Here is a 17,002-nt window from a genome sequence, read left to right as displayed (position 1 = left end):
ACTGGACTTCGTGGGTATCTCTATTTGTACAACTTTTTATTTTTCTGCTAGCCAAAGCCATTTATGAGGGAGACCGATCAATCATGTGGCATCTCATGTTTTTCCCTATCAGCCTGGCATGATTTATTATAAATAAATACTCATTTTAGTACTGTGACCACAAGGGGGCAGCAGGCAACCACAGTTTAACAAAGTGACATCTGGTGCTAAAGTACTTCCTTTTGGAAGTCCTAATGCAAGTATTGGATGTAGAAATCGATAGTTTACTAACTTCAGTGAAGAAATTAGATATGGAAAAGGGGGGGTTAGTTTTGCACTTGGAATCTTTGTTTCCCATCTTGATTGTCTTGGTGAACTTCAAAAAACACAATCTTATTTTGGCATTCTTAAGGTTATAGATGACATTGTGTTAATATGAATTGAGCTTATGAAAAAAAGAGTAATTCTTAAGATTGCGTTGGTCTTTTAAGGCCTAAAAGAATCTCATTGAAGTAGACCAAAAAATAAATGCCTTCAAAGATCATAGCGAATGTTACCATTTGTTCCATGTATTTCTGTACAGATCCCTGGGCAGCTCTCATTGTATGCCTTAGTATCATAGCTTGTTTCTTGCATCCAGAATTTGCTCTTATGTTTGTCCTCAGGCAGCAGAACAAGGACGGCCCCCTGAGCACACCAGCAAGTTTTATGCCAAGGGAGCACTACAGTACCTGGTTCCAATCCTCACACAGACACTAACTAAACAGGTGAGTTACCTTCCAATTCTAGCCAGGTACGTGATGAAACCTTGTTATGGGTTGGTTTGCTGTGGAACAGTTTCCAAGAAAGAATTCAGCAACTCTTCAACTAGTTGATACTCTGATATAGATGAATTGGGAACTGCTGAGCTGGATCTATAAGATCCTCTAGGCTCTGAGTTGTTTGTAAAGGAGAATTTTGCAGTTTTGAGCAGGAATGAACCACATACAGCTCTGATTTCCTGAGTGCTACGTTGTTCAAACTAGCAGAAGAGACTTGAGCTACAAATGTTATTTATGGTAAAGAAAGGAAGATAGAGGTGCAGGTTTTAAGCCATTCAAATACAAGTAATAAGACTTCATGAGGAAGTGGATCTAATGAGTAAATATAGAAATTGTTTTATATGAAGTGTATCTTGGTTGCAGTCATTCCCTTTTGAATTTATGCCTTACAGTTTTCCTTGGTGAGGTGTTGGGAAAAATTGTTTCTATTGCTTCATCTCTTCTGGTGCATGTAAAATGTTACCAGAGAGCTGGCAGTGCTAGTGCTCTGAGGCAGCAGTGCTATAACTTCCAGCAAAATGTCTTTGTGTACAAGAAATAATTTGGTTTTGGGAAGTACATGACTCTTTCGATCTCAAAAGATAAGTGGTGATGTGTCTGGTTTGAAATGGACTAGGTGTTCCCTTAAAATTTTATCTCATCTCTCAGTTTTATAGCTGCTATTTTTTATCTTTTGACCTTAGTATTTTTGCTTTTGTATATTTTGGTTGTACTTTTCTGGTTTGGGAACAAATCATCATTTAGGTATGTAATTATCTGAAACTGCATAGGCACCTTAAACTACTATGTATATAACTAGAATCATATGGCATATACATTTTTGTTCTGCCTTTTACTCTTTACGCTCCCACAGCCAACCTCCTGGTCTGGCCAACCTCCTACAGACCCTCCCCCTGCCGGCCGGCCAACCTCCCATAGCCCCAATTGGCCCTGATTGCCAGCCAGGCCTAGGGACCCCATGCGTGCACGAATTCAGGCACTGGGCCTCTAGTCTTCTATATATATAAAAGCCTAAGTGACTGGCCTACTGGTAGCTATGACACACACTGACCGACCACCAGGGGGTAGACGCTCAATGCAAGAGCTGCTGAGCTGCGGTGACTTGGCAGCTGTGGTTCTCAGGTGATACACCAGGAACCGGAGAAGAGGGAGCCCGATTCCAGGATGCATCACCCGAGAACCTCCCTCTCACAATCTGGGACCCCTCGGGAGATGTTGGAGAGCTGGTTTCCGCCTGATCCCCACATGTCAGGCCGAGGGACCCCACTGGTGCATGAATCCGTGCACTGGGCCTCTAGTAAATTATAAAGGTTTTGTTTTATTTCCATCCACATAGCTTAAGTTCTAATGACACTTGGGAATAGCCAGAGTACCTTGTGAATGAAAGTGATTTTCTTCTCCAGGATGAAAATGATGATGATGACGACTGGAATCCCTGCAAAGCAGCCGGGGTGTGCATCATGCTTCTGGCCACCTGCTGTGAAGATGACATTGTCCCCCATGTCCTCCCCTTCATTAAAGAACACATCAAGAACCCTGATTGGCGGTACCGGGATGCAGCAGTGATGGCTTTTGGCTGTATCTTGGAAGGACCAGAGCCCAATCAGCTCAAACCACTAGTTATACAGGTGAAGCTGAGGAAGTTTTGGGGTGGGAAATGAGATTTATTGTTTGTTTAAGTTATTTGCTTGAAAGTGTGCCTTTATTTTTAAAAAGCTGTAATTAGTCACCCACAAAAGTTATTTGTGGATAGCTATTTGCTGCCAATGAAGGGTAAAACATATTTCTGTGTGAATGTTCAAAAAATATATTTATTTTAACTTTTTATTACAAAAAAGACATGAATTTTGAAAAATGCAGAAAAGGCCAAAATGAACATGTCATCTCCAATTCCCTTGTCTAGGGATAACATTCTAACTCTTGGTATTTATCCTTGTAGTCTTTTTCAGTATGACTATAATATGTGCAACAGGATGGAGATCTTACTGTGCAAATAATCTCTTAACTTGTTTTTTTCTCTTAATGTATCATAAACATTTCTTTAATTTTTAATGATGTGACTATTCTGTCCCTAGGACAAAATGACATTTATGTAATGAAAATTCTTATGGAAATATTGTACTTATTTTGCTATTTAAGATGACAGGAGTCCATTATAATTGAGTTTAGTATGTAGAGAACTGAACCTTTCAGTATATAGCCAAATGCCATCATAGCTGCTTCCTGGGATCTCAACCTAAGCGATTTAGTAAGGACTGCTTGCTGAAAAGTCACACCAAACCCTGCAGAAAACTGTATACTGGAATTTGGTGAAGAGAGGAGGACTTTTCACTTTACTTTATTACTGGATATTTGACAAGCATGTCTTTAAAATGACAAAACCATCTTGATGCTTTTGAGTTAAAACCTAACCATTAGAATTTCCTCTCCTGAGGTATTAATCAACATGAGTTTTAACCTTTGTTTTGCCTTGCTAATAACTATTGTATTTTCAGGCTATGCCCACCCTAATAGAATTAATGAAAGACCCCAGTGTAGTTGTTCGAGATACAACTGCATGGACTGTGGGCAGAATTTGTGAACTGCTCCCTGAAGCTGCCATCAATGATGTCTACTTGACGCCCCTGCTGCAGTGTCTGATCGAGGGCCTCAGTGCTGAACCCAGAGTGGCTTCAAATGTGTGCTGGGTAAGGGAATTTCTCCTGGTGAGATAAGGATCTTGGCTAAAACATTGGCAAGGAAATATGAGGTGTGGGAGAGAAATGGGTCTGCCTCCCTGGAAGGCTTTTTCTGAATAGCATCTCCTTTCTAATTTCTTCAGTTAAATGTGGGGAGATGTCAACTGCATTAGCCAGGAGGAGCTGGTGACTCATGGTGACTGGTTCAGTTCCTCAGCCATTGAAAACAGTCATGCTCACCCAGTGGGAAAACTATCTGGACTCCATTTTCTTTCTTCAGTTGCTTGGGGAGAAGAAATTTAGATTAAAGTAGAGAGTTGCTGGCTACAAAAAGTACAATTGCTGAGAAGGGGGCAAGAGGAAAGGAAGGTAGGCGGTGTAAGTGCTGAGTCAATATGGGCTGAATGTAGTTCACTAGGGACTTTTGGGGGTGTGGGGGAGGAAGTTCAAATGAGGAAAAGTGGGGGCTAAAAGCCTTTCTGTGATTAGAAGTAGAAGTGGCAGGCATTTGTGGTAGGGGAAAGTACTCTGCTGCTTAGAGAGTTTTGGGCAGCACAAGCAGAATGTAAATAAGTAAACATTTAATTTTAAGGACCCCTATAAAATGTTGTTTTGAGATGACCTTGACCGAAAACATTGAGAATTCACTAGCATTGATATATTCTTAGATCAGTTGGAGAGGAACACTGCCCAAGGTATCTTAAGGAAAAATGAGGTAATCCTGGGGTAGGGTTCTTTTCAGGAGTAGTGTTAACTCTCTTTGGTTTTAAGGCTTTCTCTAGTCTGGCTGAAGCTGCTTATGAAGCTGCAGACGTAGCCGATGATCAGGAAGAACCAGCTACCTATTGCTTGTCTTCTTCTTTTGAACTCATAGTTCAGAAGCTCCTGGAGACCACAGACAGGTAACTTCTTACTAGGTGTCTTTGCATTCAGCTCCTGCCTCCTGTGGGGGGGAGGGGGCTGTCTAACCTAGTCACAGAAACATTATAATAGGAGGAATTAAAAGAATCCTGTAGTAGATTATTTGTTTAAATAAGAGAGAGAAAGAAGTATAACTAGAATTGTTCAGCTTACAGTTAAAGTCAGAAAATAGTCTCATTTCTTACAGAGTAATCTAGAGAGATTCTTTCATTTTGCAGTGCCTACCGTTAGCAGGACTGTTTGATTATGGTATAAGAGAAATAGTAGCTCTTGTTATGAATTTAGTTGCCACGTGAGATCATTAATTACCATTTATGATATTAGATGCAAAACTTACCATTAAATGCAGTTGTTTTGTAAATGAGCTTTGAAATGTAGTTTTAAGGGGTTACAAGTTGGGGACAACCTTGAATTATTTTGGTTTTGTGTGAACTATACTTACTAAAGCCATGCTCAAAAGAAATCATTAAGGCCGGGCCAGTGTGGACAGTGGTTGAGCATTGACCTATGAACCAGGAGGTCACAGTTCGATTCCCTGTCAGGGCTGCGGGCTCCATCCCCAATGGGGGATGTGAGGAGGCAGCCAAACAGTGATTCTCTCTCGTCATTGATGTTTCTATCTCTTTCTTCCTTCCTTTCTGAAATTAATAAAAATATTTTTTAAAAGGAAAAGAAACCATTAAGGAAGAGGGCTATGTATAAATTCTTCAGGCTCACCTTGTTTATTTCCACTTCTCTGTTCAAAATTATATATAAAGGCATCTCTCATAGATGAATGAGGAAAATTTAGATGCTTTTTTCTTAGCTACTCAGGCAACCTCTTTAATTGTCCACATAGGTTCTCCATCATTTTTATCTAACTTTTCTTATAATTATAGCCTATTTCCAGAAAGGCCATTCAATAGTTTAACCAGGTGTGGAGGCCATAGTGAACATAGTCATTGGCTCAAAGGTTGAACATTTATTTCCTGGCTGTATTTTGTTGCCAAACTCAAATAGGTATGCCACCATATCAGTTTCTGAGTTCTTTAATAGTTGAAACACAACAAAATGTTGTTGTTATTTTTTTAGATATATTTTTACTGATTTTAGAGAGGGAAGGAGAGAGAAACCTCTGTGCGAGAAACATTGGCCACCTCCCGCATGCACTCTGATCAGGAATCGAACCCATAACCCGGGTATGTGCCCTGACTGGGAATTGAACTGGTGACCTTTTGGTACACTGGAGGACGCTCAACCATCTGAGCCACAGCAGCAAGGGCCTGATTTCTTATTTTTGATGAAACAATGTTTACATTGTAACAGTTTCTCTGTTCTTTCTCAATTGGGACTAAGATTTTTGCTGTTTTTTGCTTGCAGACCTGATGGACACCAGAACAATCTGAGGAGTTCTGCATATGAATCTCTGATGGAAATTGTGAAAAACAGTGCCAAGGATTGTTACCCTGCCGTTCAGAAAACTACTCTAGTCATCATGGAGCGACTTCAACAAGTACTTCAGATGGAGGTGAGACAGGTTCCTGGCTGTTGGCAGAAAGGGTGCGGTACTTCCAACACAGCTTTGCTCTCAAGGCTGTTCTTTCTTTTCGGTGTTTAAGTATATATTTTCTCAGAAAGATGTAATGCTTATGCAAAAAAGTGTTGTAATTTAAAGTTCGCATTGCTTGTCACAGTGTACTCATAAATGTGTTTGGGGTTTTTTGTTTGTTTGTTTTTATTGATTGATTTGTGGGAGAGAAAGCAACATCAAATTATTGTTCCACTTATGTATTCATTGGTTCCTTCTCGTAAGTGCCCTGACCTGGAATCAAAGCCACACCTTGGAGTATCGGGAGAACACTAACCCAGCAGTCGCCAACCTTTTGGACCTCACGGACCAACCACCGGTTGGAGACTGCTGCTTTAACCAACTGAGCTACTGACCCCGGGGCACATGTGTTACATTTTATTTACTTTCCTACATTAGCATCAGTAACGCTTATTTAATGGTCCTGGCAAACCCAGCGAAAATGGAAACATTGAGGGACTTTAGAGCCTCTTTAAAAAGTGTTTAATCAGAACATGATGATCTTTTTTTTCCTTGTAGTCACATATCCAGAGCACATCGGACAGGATCCAGTTCAATGACCTTCAGTCTTTACTCTGTGCAACTCTTCAGGTATGATGGTGCCCTATCACACTCTCCAGGGAAGAGAATCATATCCCAGGATATCAAGTTTATGTACACCCTGAACTCTGAAATGCTGTAGATGGTGCTTATGAGAAACTCTTCTCAAAAGGATTGGCAGAATAATTTTTCATTTTCCTTTCTCTGTCCATAAAGATGACATTTGTCTTCTGCACACTGTAGGGAAGAAAACGGCTCAGTTTATGATGGTCCTCCCTGCTATACAGTGTTTTTTGTTTATTTGAATTTATAAGTTTATTTGAGTTGAACAGGATACACCTGAAAGCAAGATCTCAACGGACTGATAAGAGTGCTTCTTTACAGCTGTTTAAGTGTTGGGGCAACTTTTAGTCTTTGATTTTCATTGGTCCAAGTGTAGCCCAGCAGATTTGGTTCCCAGCTGTAATTCACCCAGCTAAAAATAAAGCCTTGAGTTTCTACCATCATACCTTGAGTTAATACCTACTGTCAATACCTACTGTTGACAGTAGCCATTTTCTTAAAAGCTGGGATAACGAAAATGTCACTCCTCATGACAAGTCATGCAGTGGCTGAGGGTTTTTTACTAAAGAACAGGAAAACCCTGGAACTTGCCCGATGCTTAGGTGGGCACTAGATTTTAGTTTTGAGTGATGCTTACTAGGTAAACTTACCTGTGAACTCCCCTCTCTTACTCCAAACTTAATTTTAAGAAAATATCTTTTTATTGGTTTCAGAGAGGAAGGGAGAAGGAGAGAGAGATAGAAACATCAATGATGAAAGGGAAGCACTGATTGGCTGCCTCCTGTATGCCCCGCACTGGGGATTGAGCCTGCAACCCTGGCATATGCCCTGACCGGGGATCGAACCGTGACCTCCTGTTTCATAGGTTGAGCCATGCTGGCTGTGCCAAACTTAATTTTTTTTTTAAATATATTTTATTGATTTTTCACAGAGAGGAAGGGAGAGGGATAGAGAGCCAGAAACATCGATGAGAGAGAAACATTGACCAGCTGCCTCCTGCACACCCCCCACCGGGGGATGTGCCCACAACCAATGTACATGCCCTTGACCGAAATCGAACCCGGGACCCTCCAGTCCGCAGACCGACGCTCTATCCACTGAGCCAAACCGGTTTCGGCCAAACTTAATTTTTTAAAGCATGACTGTTAAGAGATGTTTCCTTATTTATCAGACAAATACAGGAATTATTCAGTAACATTAGTTGAAACAAAGGTTAAGGAGGGAAATTGGCAGAATATTAAATTAGGAAAAGTCAGGTTGGCTTCATTTTATCAAGACTGTTTCTTGACCATTAGGATATATGAAGGGTTGTTGTTATTGTTTTATGAGTAAGTACTATATGACATGTTATTTAAAGCGGAAGTAGTAAGACTGTAATATGGAAGCTGCTGATGGGTTTGTCAGACATAAAGAGTTGGTTTTATGCACCATGGAAGATCATCGTGTGTGTTCTGAATTGGGAAATAGAAGGGATATTAGAATGTATGTTGCAAGTGATTTGCACTGTCAAAACATTTGAGTATAAAAGGTATATTTGGCCTTTTATATTTATCCTGACCTGAGGATATATTTTACATTGCTTTTTCAGAGAGTGGGAAGAAACGGAGGGGGGGGAGAGAGAGAGAGAAACATCAATTTGACTGGCTGTCTCCTACTCTCGCCCCACCTGGTGTGCAGGCTGACGCTCTAGCCACTGAACCATGCCAGCCAGGGCAGTATATTTGGCTTTTTTAAGAAAAAATTTCAAGGGACTTAATTGATTTTTTTTTTTCAAGTGTAGTGTTCTGATTGGAGGGTTTGGAATCAACAGATCCTGAACTCTTGTTCATTTCACAGAATGTTCTCCGGAAAGTGCAACATCAAGATGCTTTGCAGATCTCTGATGTCGTCATGGCTTCCCTGTTAAGAATGTTCCAAAGCACGGCTGGGTCAGGGGGAGTTCAAGAGGATGCTCTAATGGCAGTTAGCACACTAGTGGAAGGTCAGTGAGCCGAAATCAGGCAGGGAATGTTTTTAGAAGGCAAGAGCTACAATGGCCATGAAGAATTTTTTACTGTGGAAAGCATAGTTCTGTTTTCTCATTTATTGCGGCATGAGTCAGTTCAAAGTTAAATTGAACGTAATTGTAAAATTGTGCATGACTGCCTTGCCACTTATTCTCCTTGAAGTAAATGGGGAGCCAGTTTGCAAATCAGATTGGCAACTTTTTGGGGGGAAACTGTTATCATCTCCCTAATGTGTATCGGGTTTCTTCTCTCCCTGAAAGTCTACTTGACTATTGAGGTTTGGCTCCTATCAAGGATAGAGGAAGCAAATGTTTCTATTTTCTTTCCTGGAACTTGTTACCTCCTGGTTTGGGTTGTAATGCTTTAGACTCATTTTGACACATCTTAGTGCCCGGTATGGGATGGAATAAAACAATGAGTGAGTTCTTGGAATTTCTGGTTGTTACATGACTTAGGAGAAGCCACATCAGACTTAAGACTCTTTGAAGGGTCATTAAAAATACATTAAAGAGCAGTTTAGGAACCTGGAACGCTTCTTTAGGCGATGTCTATACCTGAGAACCACTCCCCTGAGGACCAAACCTATTTCTAGCTTAAAGAGCATGTGTCTAACTGGTCTGGCATCATGTGACCACCCTAACAGAGCACAGTGGTTCATTTTGGCTCCTGGAGTAACTGATTTGGATATGAATCCCAGTCTGCTTTTCCTGACTGGCTTAAGTAAGTCCTTAATGGAATTGCCTAGGGACCCCAGTTGTAAGCTGGCTTCCAAAGAGGACATGTTATAATCAGATGAAGAGGTAGACAAGAGGCAGTATTGCTAGCTCAGCCAATTCAAATTAACCTTGACATTCCTAGGAGGCCCTACCACTTGGTTGTTTGAGCCAGAGTGAAATCCTAATCTGTGGCAATGTGGCGTGGAGTTAGGCATTTCCAGCAGTTAAAATTTGGTTTATCTGAGGCAGCCTTAATGTCTTAATGAAGTCAGTAATTAATTCACCCAACCTGGTGAGTGGAGTGAATATATTTTGGGACTGCTGGCATGGTTATTTTTGCTCACTTCTGTGATATCCTGGGGTGGTAATAGTTTGTTTCTTTACAGTGTTGGGTGGTGAATTCCTAAAGTACATGGAGGCCTTTAAACCCTTCCTGGGCATTGGATTGAAAAACTATGCTGAGTACCAGGTAGGCTATACATTTCAAAATATAGTTGACCTTTGAACTGCGCAGGTCTACTTATATACAGATTTTTTAATACGTTGGAAATTTTTTTTTGGAGATTTGAAACAGTTTGAAAAAAACCCGCAGGCATGGATCACGTAGCCTAGAAATATCGAAAAATTAAAAGAAAATTAATTGTCATGAATGCATAAAATACATGTAGATACTAGTTTATCTTATCATTTACTATTACAAAATTATGCATCTGTTATAGAGAGTTAAACTTTATCAGAAGTTATATACACAGATACATGGCGACAGTCAAGAGAAATGCAAACATAAAGATGCAATATTAAATTATAATTGTTTGAAATTAACTAAAGCAGAACTATTACTGTAATTATTTCATAGTCACCTTCTGTTGCCATTGCAGCATGCTCCAGTGTTGTGAAAAAGTTATATGTGGATTTTGGACTGTACTGGGGTTGGAACTCCAACCCCCACATCATTCAAGGATCAATTATAATACATTTATATTCTCATTTATACCTAATAGTCATTCTGGTACAAACTCGGTTTCCTGTAGCACAGGTAGTTCTTCCCTGTGTATCGACCCAAGTATTGAGCTATTTTATTTGTTGCTCTTTGTGTCTGATCTAAAAGCAGTCGGTGAGAAGCAGGATATTAGCTGCACCAAAACAGAGTAGTACTCTAATAGGCCTTTTTTTCCCCCCAAGCCACCTGCCTCCACCACCACCATTCCTGGTGAATATTGTCTTTTCCTTAGTGATATCTCTGATAGTCTCGGTTCTCTTCCTGCCATATTCATTAAAATGAACAAATCTCAGAGAGGAGGGATGTTTTTTTCTTTGACTCTAGGATCAAGTGTTAAAGGACCAGCAGCTAGGTAAACAATGCTTGACTCCTCCCTGCAGGCAGTCTTTTCTGTTGGGAAATCATTTCCTTGCTCCTCTGCAGGTTTGCTTGGCAGCAGTGGGCTTGGTGGGAGACCTGTGCCGCGCGCTGCAGTCCAGCATCCTGCCCTTCTGCGACGAGGTGATGCAGCTGCTGCTGGAAAACTTGGGGGTGAGTGAGTGAGGTGCCACACACACCCGTCCACCAGCCTCTGGGGAGGGGTCAGGCCCCAAAGTGTGGCTGTGGGCTTATGAAGAAGGGAATTATCATTTTCACAAGACAATTCTAGAGTCAGATTATAAAATTAAAGGAAAGCGTGGAACTTGGAGAGGAAAACCAGTACAATGCCAAGGAAAAGTAAATATAGAATCCCTCTATCCAGAGGTAACCATTGTTAAGTTGTGTGTATTAATAGTTGCTTTTTTTTTTTTTTTAAGAGTTTGTGTCTTGGGTAGAACAAATTGTGACTTTTAATAATTTGCTTTTCCTGGTAATTTTTCCTTGTCAGAATGAAAATGTCCACAGGTCTGTGAAGCCACAGATTCTGTCAGTGTTCGGTGATATTGCCCTTGCTATTGGTGGAGAGTTTAAGAAATACCTAGAGGTTGTATTGAATACCCTTCAACAGGCTTCCCAAGCCCAGGTGGACAAGGTAAGTTTAAAGCTATCTTCCAGTCCAGCCCTGATTAGAGGAGTAGAACTTTGACAAATATACTATAACTAAAAATTATCAATATGATGGAAATTCTTTCCTTTGTGTCTTACAGTCAGACTATGACATGGTGGATTATCTGAATGAACTAAGGGAAAGCTGCTTGGAAGCCTATACCGGAATTGTCCAGGGATTAAAGGGAGACCAGGAGAACGTACACCGTTGAGTATACAACCAAACTTACATAGTCCAGGGTGCACTTAGTCAAATGGGCTGCGTCTTTCATTCTGTAGCTTCCTTGTAGACTAGTACCTATTGCTTAAAGGAAGGGGAGAAAGAGGAACAGTGCCCTAATGAAGAGAGGAGCTTTGTGGGGAGGTATAGACTTCTGTTATTTCTGCTCCTTCTTTGCTACATTATCTCATATTTCTTGAGCATTGCAAGGGATGGGATACAGCAAGGCTGTTGCATCTGCACCAACCTGAGTGGCAGTTGTTGATCCACACACACACCCTCCTTGTGCAACTGAATTGCGTGATTGGGGGATTTCTGTCTTTTACCCCTTCAATATCATGGGCTTTGTTTTTGCTGTATTATATCAGCTTAATAGAAGAGGAATATCTGCTTTTTCTGTTGACTTGAGAAATGGCATGTTAATCTGAGAAAGAATAATTTGGTGTAATTATATTCAACTAGTTCTCCAGCCTGACACCTGCCTGATGGGATTAGAGTATTTGGGAATTTTGAAATGGGGTATAGTCCTGCCAGATACGGGACAAGTTCATCAGACCATCTCTTTCTTTTATAGCGGATGTGATGCTCGTACAACCCAGAGTAGAATTTATTCTGTCTTTCATTGACCACATTGCTGGGGATGAGGATCATACAGACGGAGTAGTAGCTTGTGCTGCTGGACTGATAGGGTAGGTTATACCTGGCTTCTAATAGCTGAGTTTAACTTCTGGTGGAAAGTGAGAGGACATGTAAAAAAAATTGGGGGAGGGGGGTAGACTACATGGTAATTATCCACTTTGGTACAGAGGAGATTTCTTCTTTATTGATTGATTGATTGATTTCAGAGAGGAAGGGAGAGGGAGAGATGGAAACATCAATGATGAGAGAGACTCATTGATCGGCTGCCTCCTGCACGCCCCCTACTGGGGATCAAGCTCGCAACCCAGGCAACACGCCCCCGACCTGAATCGAACCCTCGACCCTTCAGTCCCCAGGCTGATGCTCTATCCACTGAGCCAAGCTGGCCAGGGCCAGAGGAGATTTCTTTCATAGAACCCATGGTATCATGTTTTGAGTTCTCACAGATAATTCATTTAAGACGTTAGCTCTAGCCTCATTTCAGACCCTCCAGATTTCTAATCTCCCCACTAAACTCCTTATGAAGGGAATTAGGTATAAAAGCAGCATTAGATCTATGTCCATCCCATATTCTGATGTTGGTCAACAAATTGAGGGTTTCTGAAGCATCATTTAAAGAAAGAACATTGGTTTTGAGAATCTCAAAGACTTGGGTTCTAGTTCTGATTTTAGAGTGAAATAGCGGTGGAATGATTGACTTTGGTAAGTCATTCTACCTCTTTAGACCTCATTTTTTCATCTTTTGAGGGCAGGTGTTAGACTTACTTACTTATAAGATTTCTTTCAGTTTAAAAAAGTAATTGATAGAAGAAACCCATAGCTAGCTTAGCACTGGTTTCGGAGGCTCAACTCGTAATTATTGAGCTCAATACATCAGGTCAGGAGCTCATTTTCAGGTGTGTTTATTTTGCCCAGGGACTTATGTACAGCATTTGGGAAGGATGTCCTGAAATTAGTAGAAGCTAGGCCAATGATCCATGAACTGTTAACTGAAGGACGGAGATCGAAGACTAACAAAGCAAAAACCCTTGCTACATGGGCAACAAAAGAACTGAGGAAACTGAAGAACCAAGCTTGGTAAGAGCTTGTCTTTACTGCCCTCTTTCTTGTACTTTCTTGGCAGGGCGGGGGGCGGGGGGGGAGCGTTTATTTAGATTGTTCTGACAAAGGCCATTTGGTATTTTGTTTTGTGCTGTTTCCCATTATAAGTGTGTCCGAGCAGGGCCTTTGTTCCTAAGCTTTGTACTAGTGGAAGGGTCAGGCAACCTCAGTCTTTCCTTGAGCCAAATACTTGATTCCTCGTGGTGTTGAAGAACAGAACTGTTATAACTAGAATTCACTGAAGTGCCCACATTCTGGGCCTTAATAAAGTCCTCAATAATGGCATTTCCCCATAATTCTCTTTTCTACTCTCTATTCCCTTCCCCATGCCCTTTTCTTTCTTGACTGCCGTGCTTTAGACATTGCTTAGCTCTACAGAAGATATCCAAAGTCAGAGTTGTCTGACCCCTGCTTGGCAATGTAGTTTTAATTTATTTTTCTCGCATACTCAGTTATTTTACTTTACAGATCCCAGTAAAATTGGCTATTTTGAATTTTATCTTTTTACTTTCCCTTCCACTTTCTGATGTGCCAGTAAATGGCACATAGGAAGGGAAGAAAAATAATCAGTCCTTGAAAAGTTGACAAATTCCATTCTGGCCTCTGAGCACTTAATTGTAGGAATCAGAGGTGTTTGGCTCTACCAGCTGTATGTGATCTCAAAGATTGACCTTTTTTTTTCCATCTAATTTTAGATCTTGTTACCATTGGGATGATAACCTGAGACCCCCACTGGAAATCTCCAATCTTTTGAAAAACCCGGAAGTGAGGAGTGTGCACGGATGCTGAATGTTTGGGAATGAGAGGATGAGTGAGTGAGGCTTGAAAACACACCACATTGAAAATCCTGCCACAGCAGCAGCCGCAGCCGCCAACAGCAGTGCTGTTAGTGAGCTAAGTAAGCACTGACTTCGTAGAAAACCATAACGTCGGCCATCTGGGAAGAGAGAAAAACCGATGGATTTACTTATTACAAAAGAAAGCTGTCTCTTCCCAGGAGAGGCTAGAACTAGCTTTTCTGTCTTTTGGCCGGTGTTGAGTGAGTGGAATGACTAGTTTGCGAGAGGAGGAGGAGAAGGAGGAACTGGGTTCAGCTGTGGTGCTTTGTTGTAAAAGGCAGCCTGGCCTTTGCTACTGATAAGAAAGATGGAGCCTGGGTCTCGAGCCCACCTTTGGTGTACCTTTGCCATACGGTACTGTATGTGTGCCGGCTAAAAGGAGGGTGAGGGATTCTTTACAGTCTGAGAATGAGTGTGTGTGAGTGAGGCGGTATCCACATTCTCAACTTCAAGTCATTGCAGTTTCTTTTTCCCAGAAAAAAAGGGGTTAGACATTGCATTTCATAAAACTAACAGAAGTTCTGTCTACTGATGCAGCACAAGAGATGTAAAAAGGGGAGGGGGGATGCTCTTTAGGTTTCATTTTTTTGTTTTGTTTTGTTTTTTAATTATCTTCTAGGGAAAACACTGACGAATGTTCAGAGCTCCCATTCTGATCTATCTCATCAAGGCGCCTTTCCTAATAATATGGTTCAACTGTGAATGTAGAATTGGGGGGAGGGGGGAGAAAAAGAAAACTCTGGAGTTAGATGATATAGAAAAAATAAAAATACAATTGTTACAAATAAAGAATGCAGACTTCAAAAACAAAAGAAAGCCACAACCCCCCCAAAAAACAAAATTTAAATGCTCAGATTGGCAGCACAAAAGAAAGGTTCTCTTCTGACGTGTATCAAGGCAGTCTGAACGCCCCCAGAAAATTGTGCCAAAGAGTTTAGAAAACAAATACACAATAAAATAAACACACACACATACAGCAAACTTCAGGTAACTATTTTGGATTGCAAACGAGGATAAATTTAATGTTCAAACAATCTGATAAAATAACCATTTGGAAACTGCTTGGCCTTCTGTTCTCTTATTTGATTGACTGCAATGCGGTATTGGTCTCTTGCTGCACTTCAAAACCAACCACCACCAACAAAAGAATATATAAGTATACATATACATATACTTAGACTAGAACTCTTGTGATGAAAGTGGCACTTGAAAAAGGTTATATTTTTCCACTGAAGTTGAAGATTAATAAAATGGTGTCAAACATTCCCCTGGTCACACGCTTTAATATTTTTTTAAAAGTGTGATGTGCTGTGATAACCATAAATCAGACTTAATTATGTTCCCTTTACACAGGGAACAGGGCACCCTGAATTTGGGTTTTAGAATCTCAGCAATAAGGGATGTGGGTGAGCTTTGATCCTCTTCTGGTTTTGCAGTTATTAGAGGAGTTTTTGCTGGCGTTTTGAATATGCTGCTTTCAAAAACACCCAAGGAAGATTTTTAAATGCTTCCTAGTATTTGGAGGATTGAAAAACAAGACCTTAAAATTCCCACTTTCATTTTCATTCTAGCAAAAAATAGGGGCTTATGTATTTCTCTGCCATTTCCCCCTCCCTGTCCAAGCCTTCCATTCATATGTGGGTTTGGCTCGGTTTTGCCCATCCATATGGCAGCATCTCTAATAGCTCTTGTACAGGGTATCAGATATTGTGCCTTTTGGTGCCAGGTTCAAAGTCAAGTGCCGATCTATGAACCAGTGTACAAAAAATAAATCCAGGTATTTGAAGAAAAGACGCTCCATTGTGAATAGAGTGCACCAGCTCTTAAGCCCTAAGAAGAGACCTGGCCCTCTAATGCCTTGTGTAAATTTTAGTTGTTCCTTGAGGGAGAGGGTATACTAACCATTCCTGGTAGACAGGGTTTGGTCAAGGCTTAGGGATGCGGCAGGAATATTGGGGAGAAAAAAATGATCATTCCTCAGTGCTACCCATTTCTGTCCTGTGTGGGCTGCTTAGCTAGACAGCAGGAGAATAAAGTACACCAAGAACCATAATGAAAACAAAACCTTGCGTGTGTTTTGTCATTTTGTTCCAGGGAAGCAGTTGACAAGTGCTGTTATTAATGCTTTCTCCCAGATCCATTTAGTGATGGAGAGGAGGAAAATGGGCTGGTTGGATTGTGGTCTTGGTGCCTCGCAGTCATTCTGCACTGGTTATGCATTTAATCTAGTTACCTTTGGCTAGTGGGTATTCCATAGTCTGGGTATTTGTCCTTAATCAATTGTACCACCTAAGGCAACTGGATGCAAAATACATTCTATCCACTCTTGTCTGGGCCTTCCCCACCCTAGTCTTGGCACATTCCTTCAAGAATGTAGTTACCGTCTGCTTGGGAAGATGTCAGTGCAAATGTGAAGAAAATGGACATCGGACTAGGCTTTGGTTTGCCACAGTGGCAGCTGCCTATATCAATTACAATTACATTTATTATTAATTTTGCTTTTCATTTTTCCAGTTCCCCTCAGCTCCCCTCTGTTGAAATGTTGGCTGTCAAGAGGCAACTGTGATGCTGCCTTAGGGACTTGTGGAGAAAGGGAGGGGAATTGCTCAGTGTAGTGTTTCACTTTCAGAACCAAGTAATCTAGTCACTCATATTTAAGAAGTGTGTTAGTCTGACTTTAAGAGAAATCCAAACTCCATCAGCTTTTGATAGCATCTTGGTTTTCGAAACAACTTCAATCTGTAATTGGCATTTAAAATGCCCTTGGCATGCCAGTTTGTGATGGCATTGAAGACCTGTTAAAACACTTGAGCCCAACTTTATTAACCAAAACTGATACCACCACCTTTATCTTCTAAATAAAGTCCGCTTTATTTTTATTTTCAA

General features: G+C 40.9%; 1 protein-coding gene across 2 annotated transcripts in view; it reads left to right on the top strand.

Moving 5' to 3' along the window:
• Nucleotides 1-17,002, top strand: part of KPNB1 (karyopherin subunit beta 1) — a 28,269-nt gene extending 11,267 nt beyond the window's left edge. Inside the window, exons 9-22 of one of the 2 annotated variants that reach the window (XM_028128743.2) lie at nt 645-746; nt 2,204-2,428; nt 3,296-3,487; nt 4,250-4,380; nt 5,759-5,906; nt 6,486-6,557; nt 8,406-8,550; nt 9,678-9,760; nt 10,715-10,822; nt 11,160-11,303; nt 11,419-11,524; nt 12,112-12,226; nt 13,092-13,253; nt 13,973-17,002. In XM_028128743.2, coding sequence (XP_027984544.1) covers nt 645-746; nt 2,204-2,428; nt 3,296-3,487; nt 4,250-4,380; nt 5,759-5,906; nt 6,486-6,557; nt 8,406-8,550; nt 9,678-9,760; nt 10,715-10,822; nt 11,160-11,303; nt 11,419-11,524; nt 12,112-12,226; nt 13,092-13,253; nt 13,973 — 1,734 coding nt within the window. In that variant the 3' untranslated portion in view covers nt 13,974-17,002. Of the gene's footprint in view, nt 1-644; nt 747-2,203; nt 2,429-3,295; nt 3,488-4,249; nt 4,381-5,758; nt 5,907-6,485; nt 6,558-8,405; nt 8,551-9,677; nt 9,761-10,714; nt 10,823-11,159; nt 11,304-11,418; nt 11,525-12,111; nt 12,227-13,091; nt 13,254-13,972 lie in introns of those variants that run through there. The other variant, XM_054709078.1, reaches the window with a different exon arrangement.

The sequence above is a fragment of the Eptesicus fuscus genome, chromosome 20, assembly GCF_027574615.1.
Source record: "Eptesicus fuscus isolate TK198812 chromosome 20, DD_ASM_mEF_20220401, whole genome shotgun sequence".
Lineage (NCBI taxonomy): Eukaryota > Metazoa > Chordata > Mammalia > Chiroptera > Vespertilionidae > Eptesicus > Eptesicus fuscus.
The sequence above is the reverse complement of the archived record's forward strand: the minus strand, read 5'-3'. Positions and strand labels throughout refer to the sequence as shown.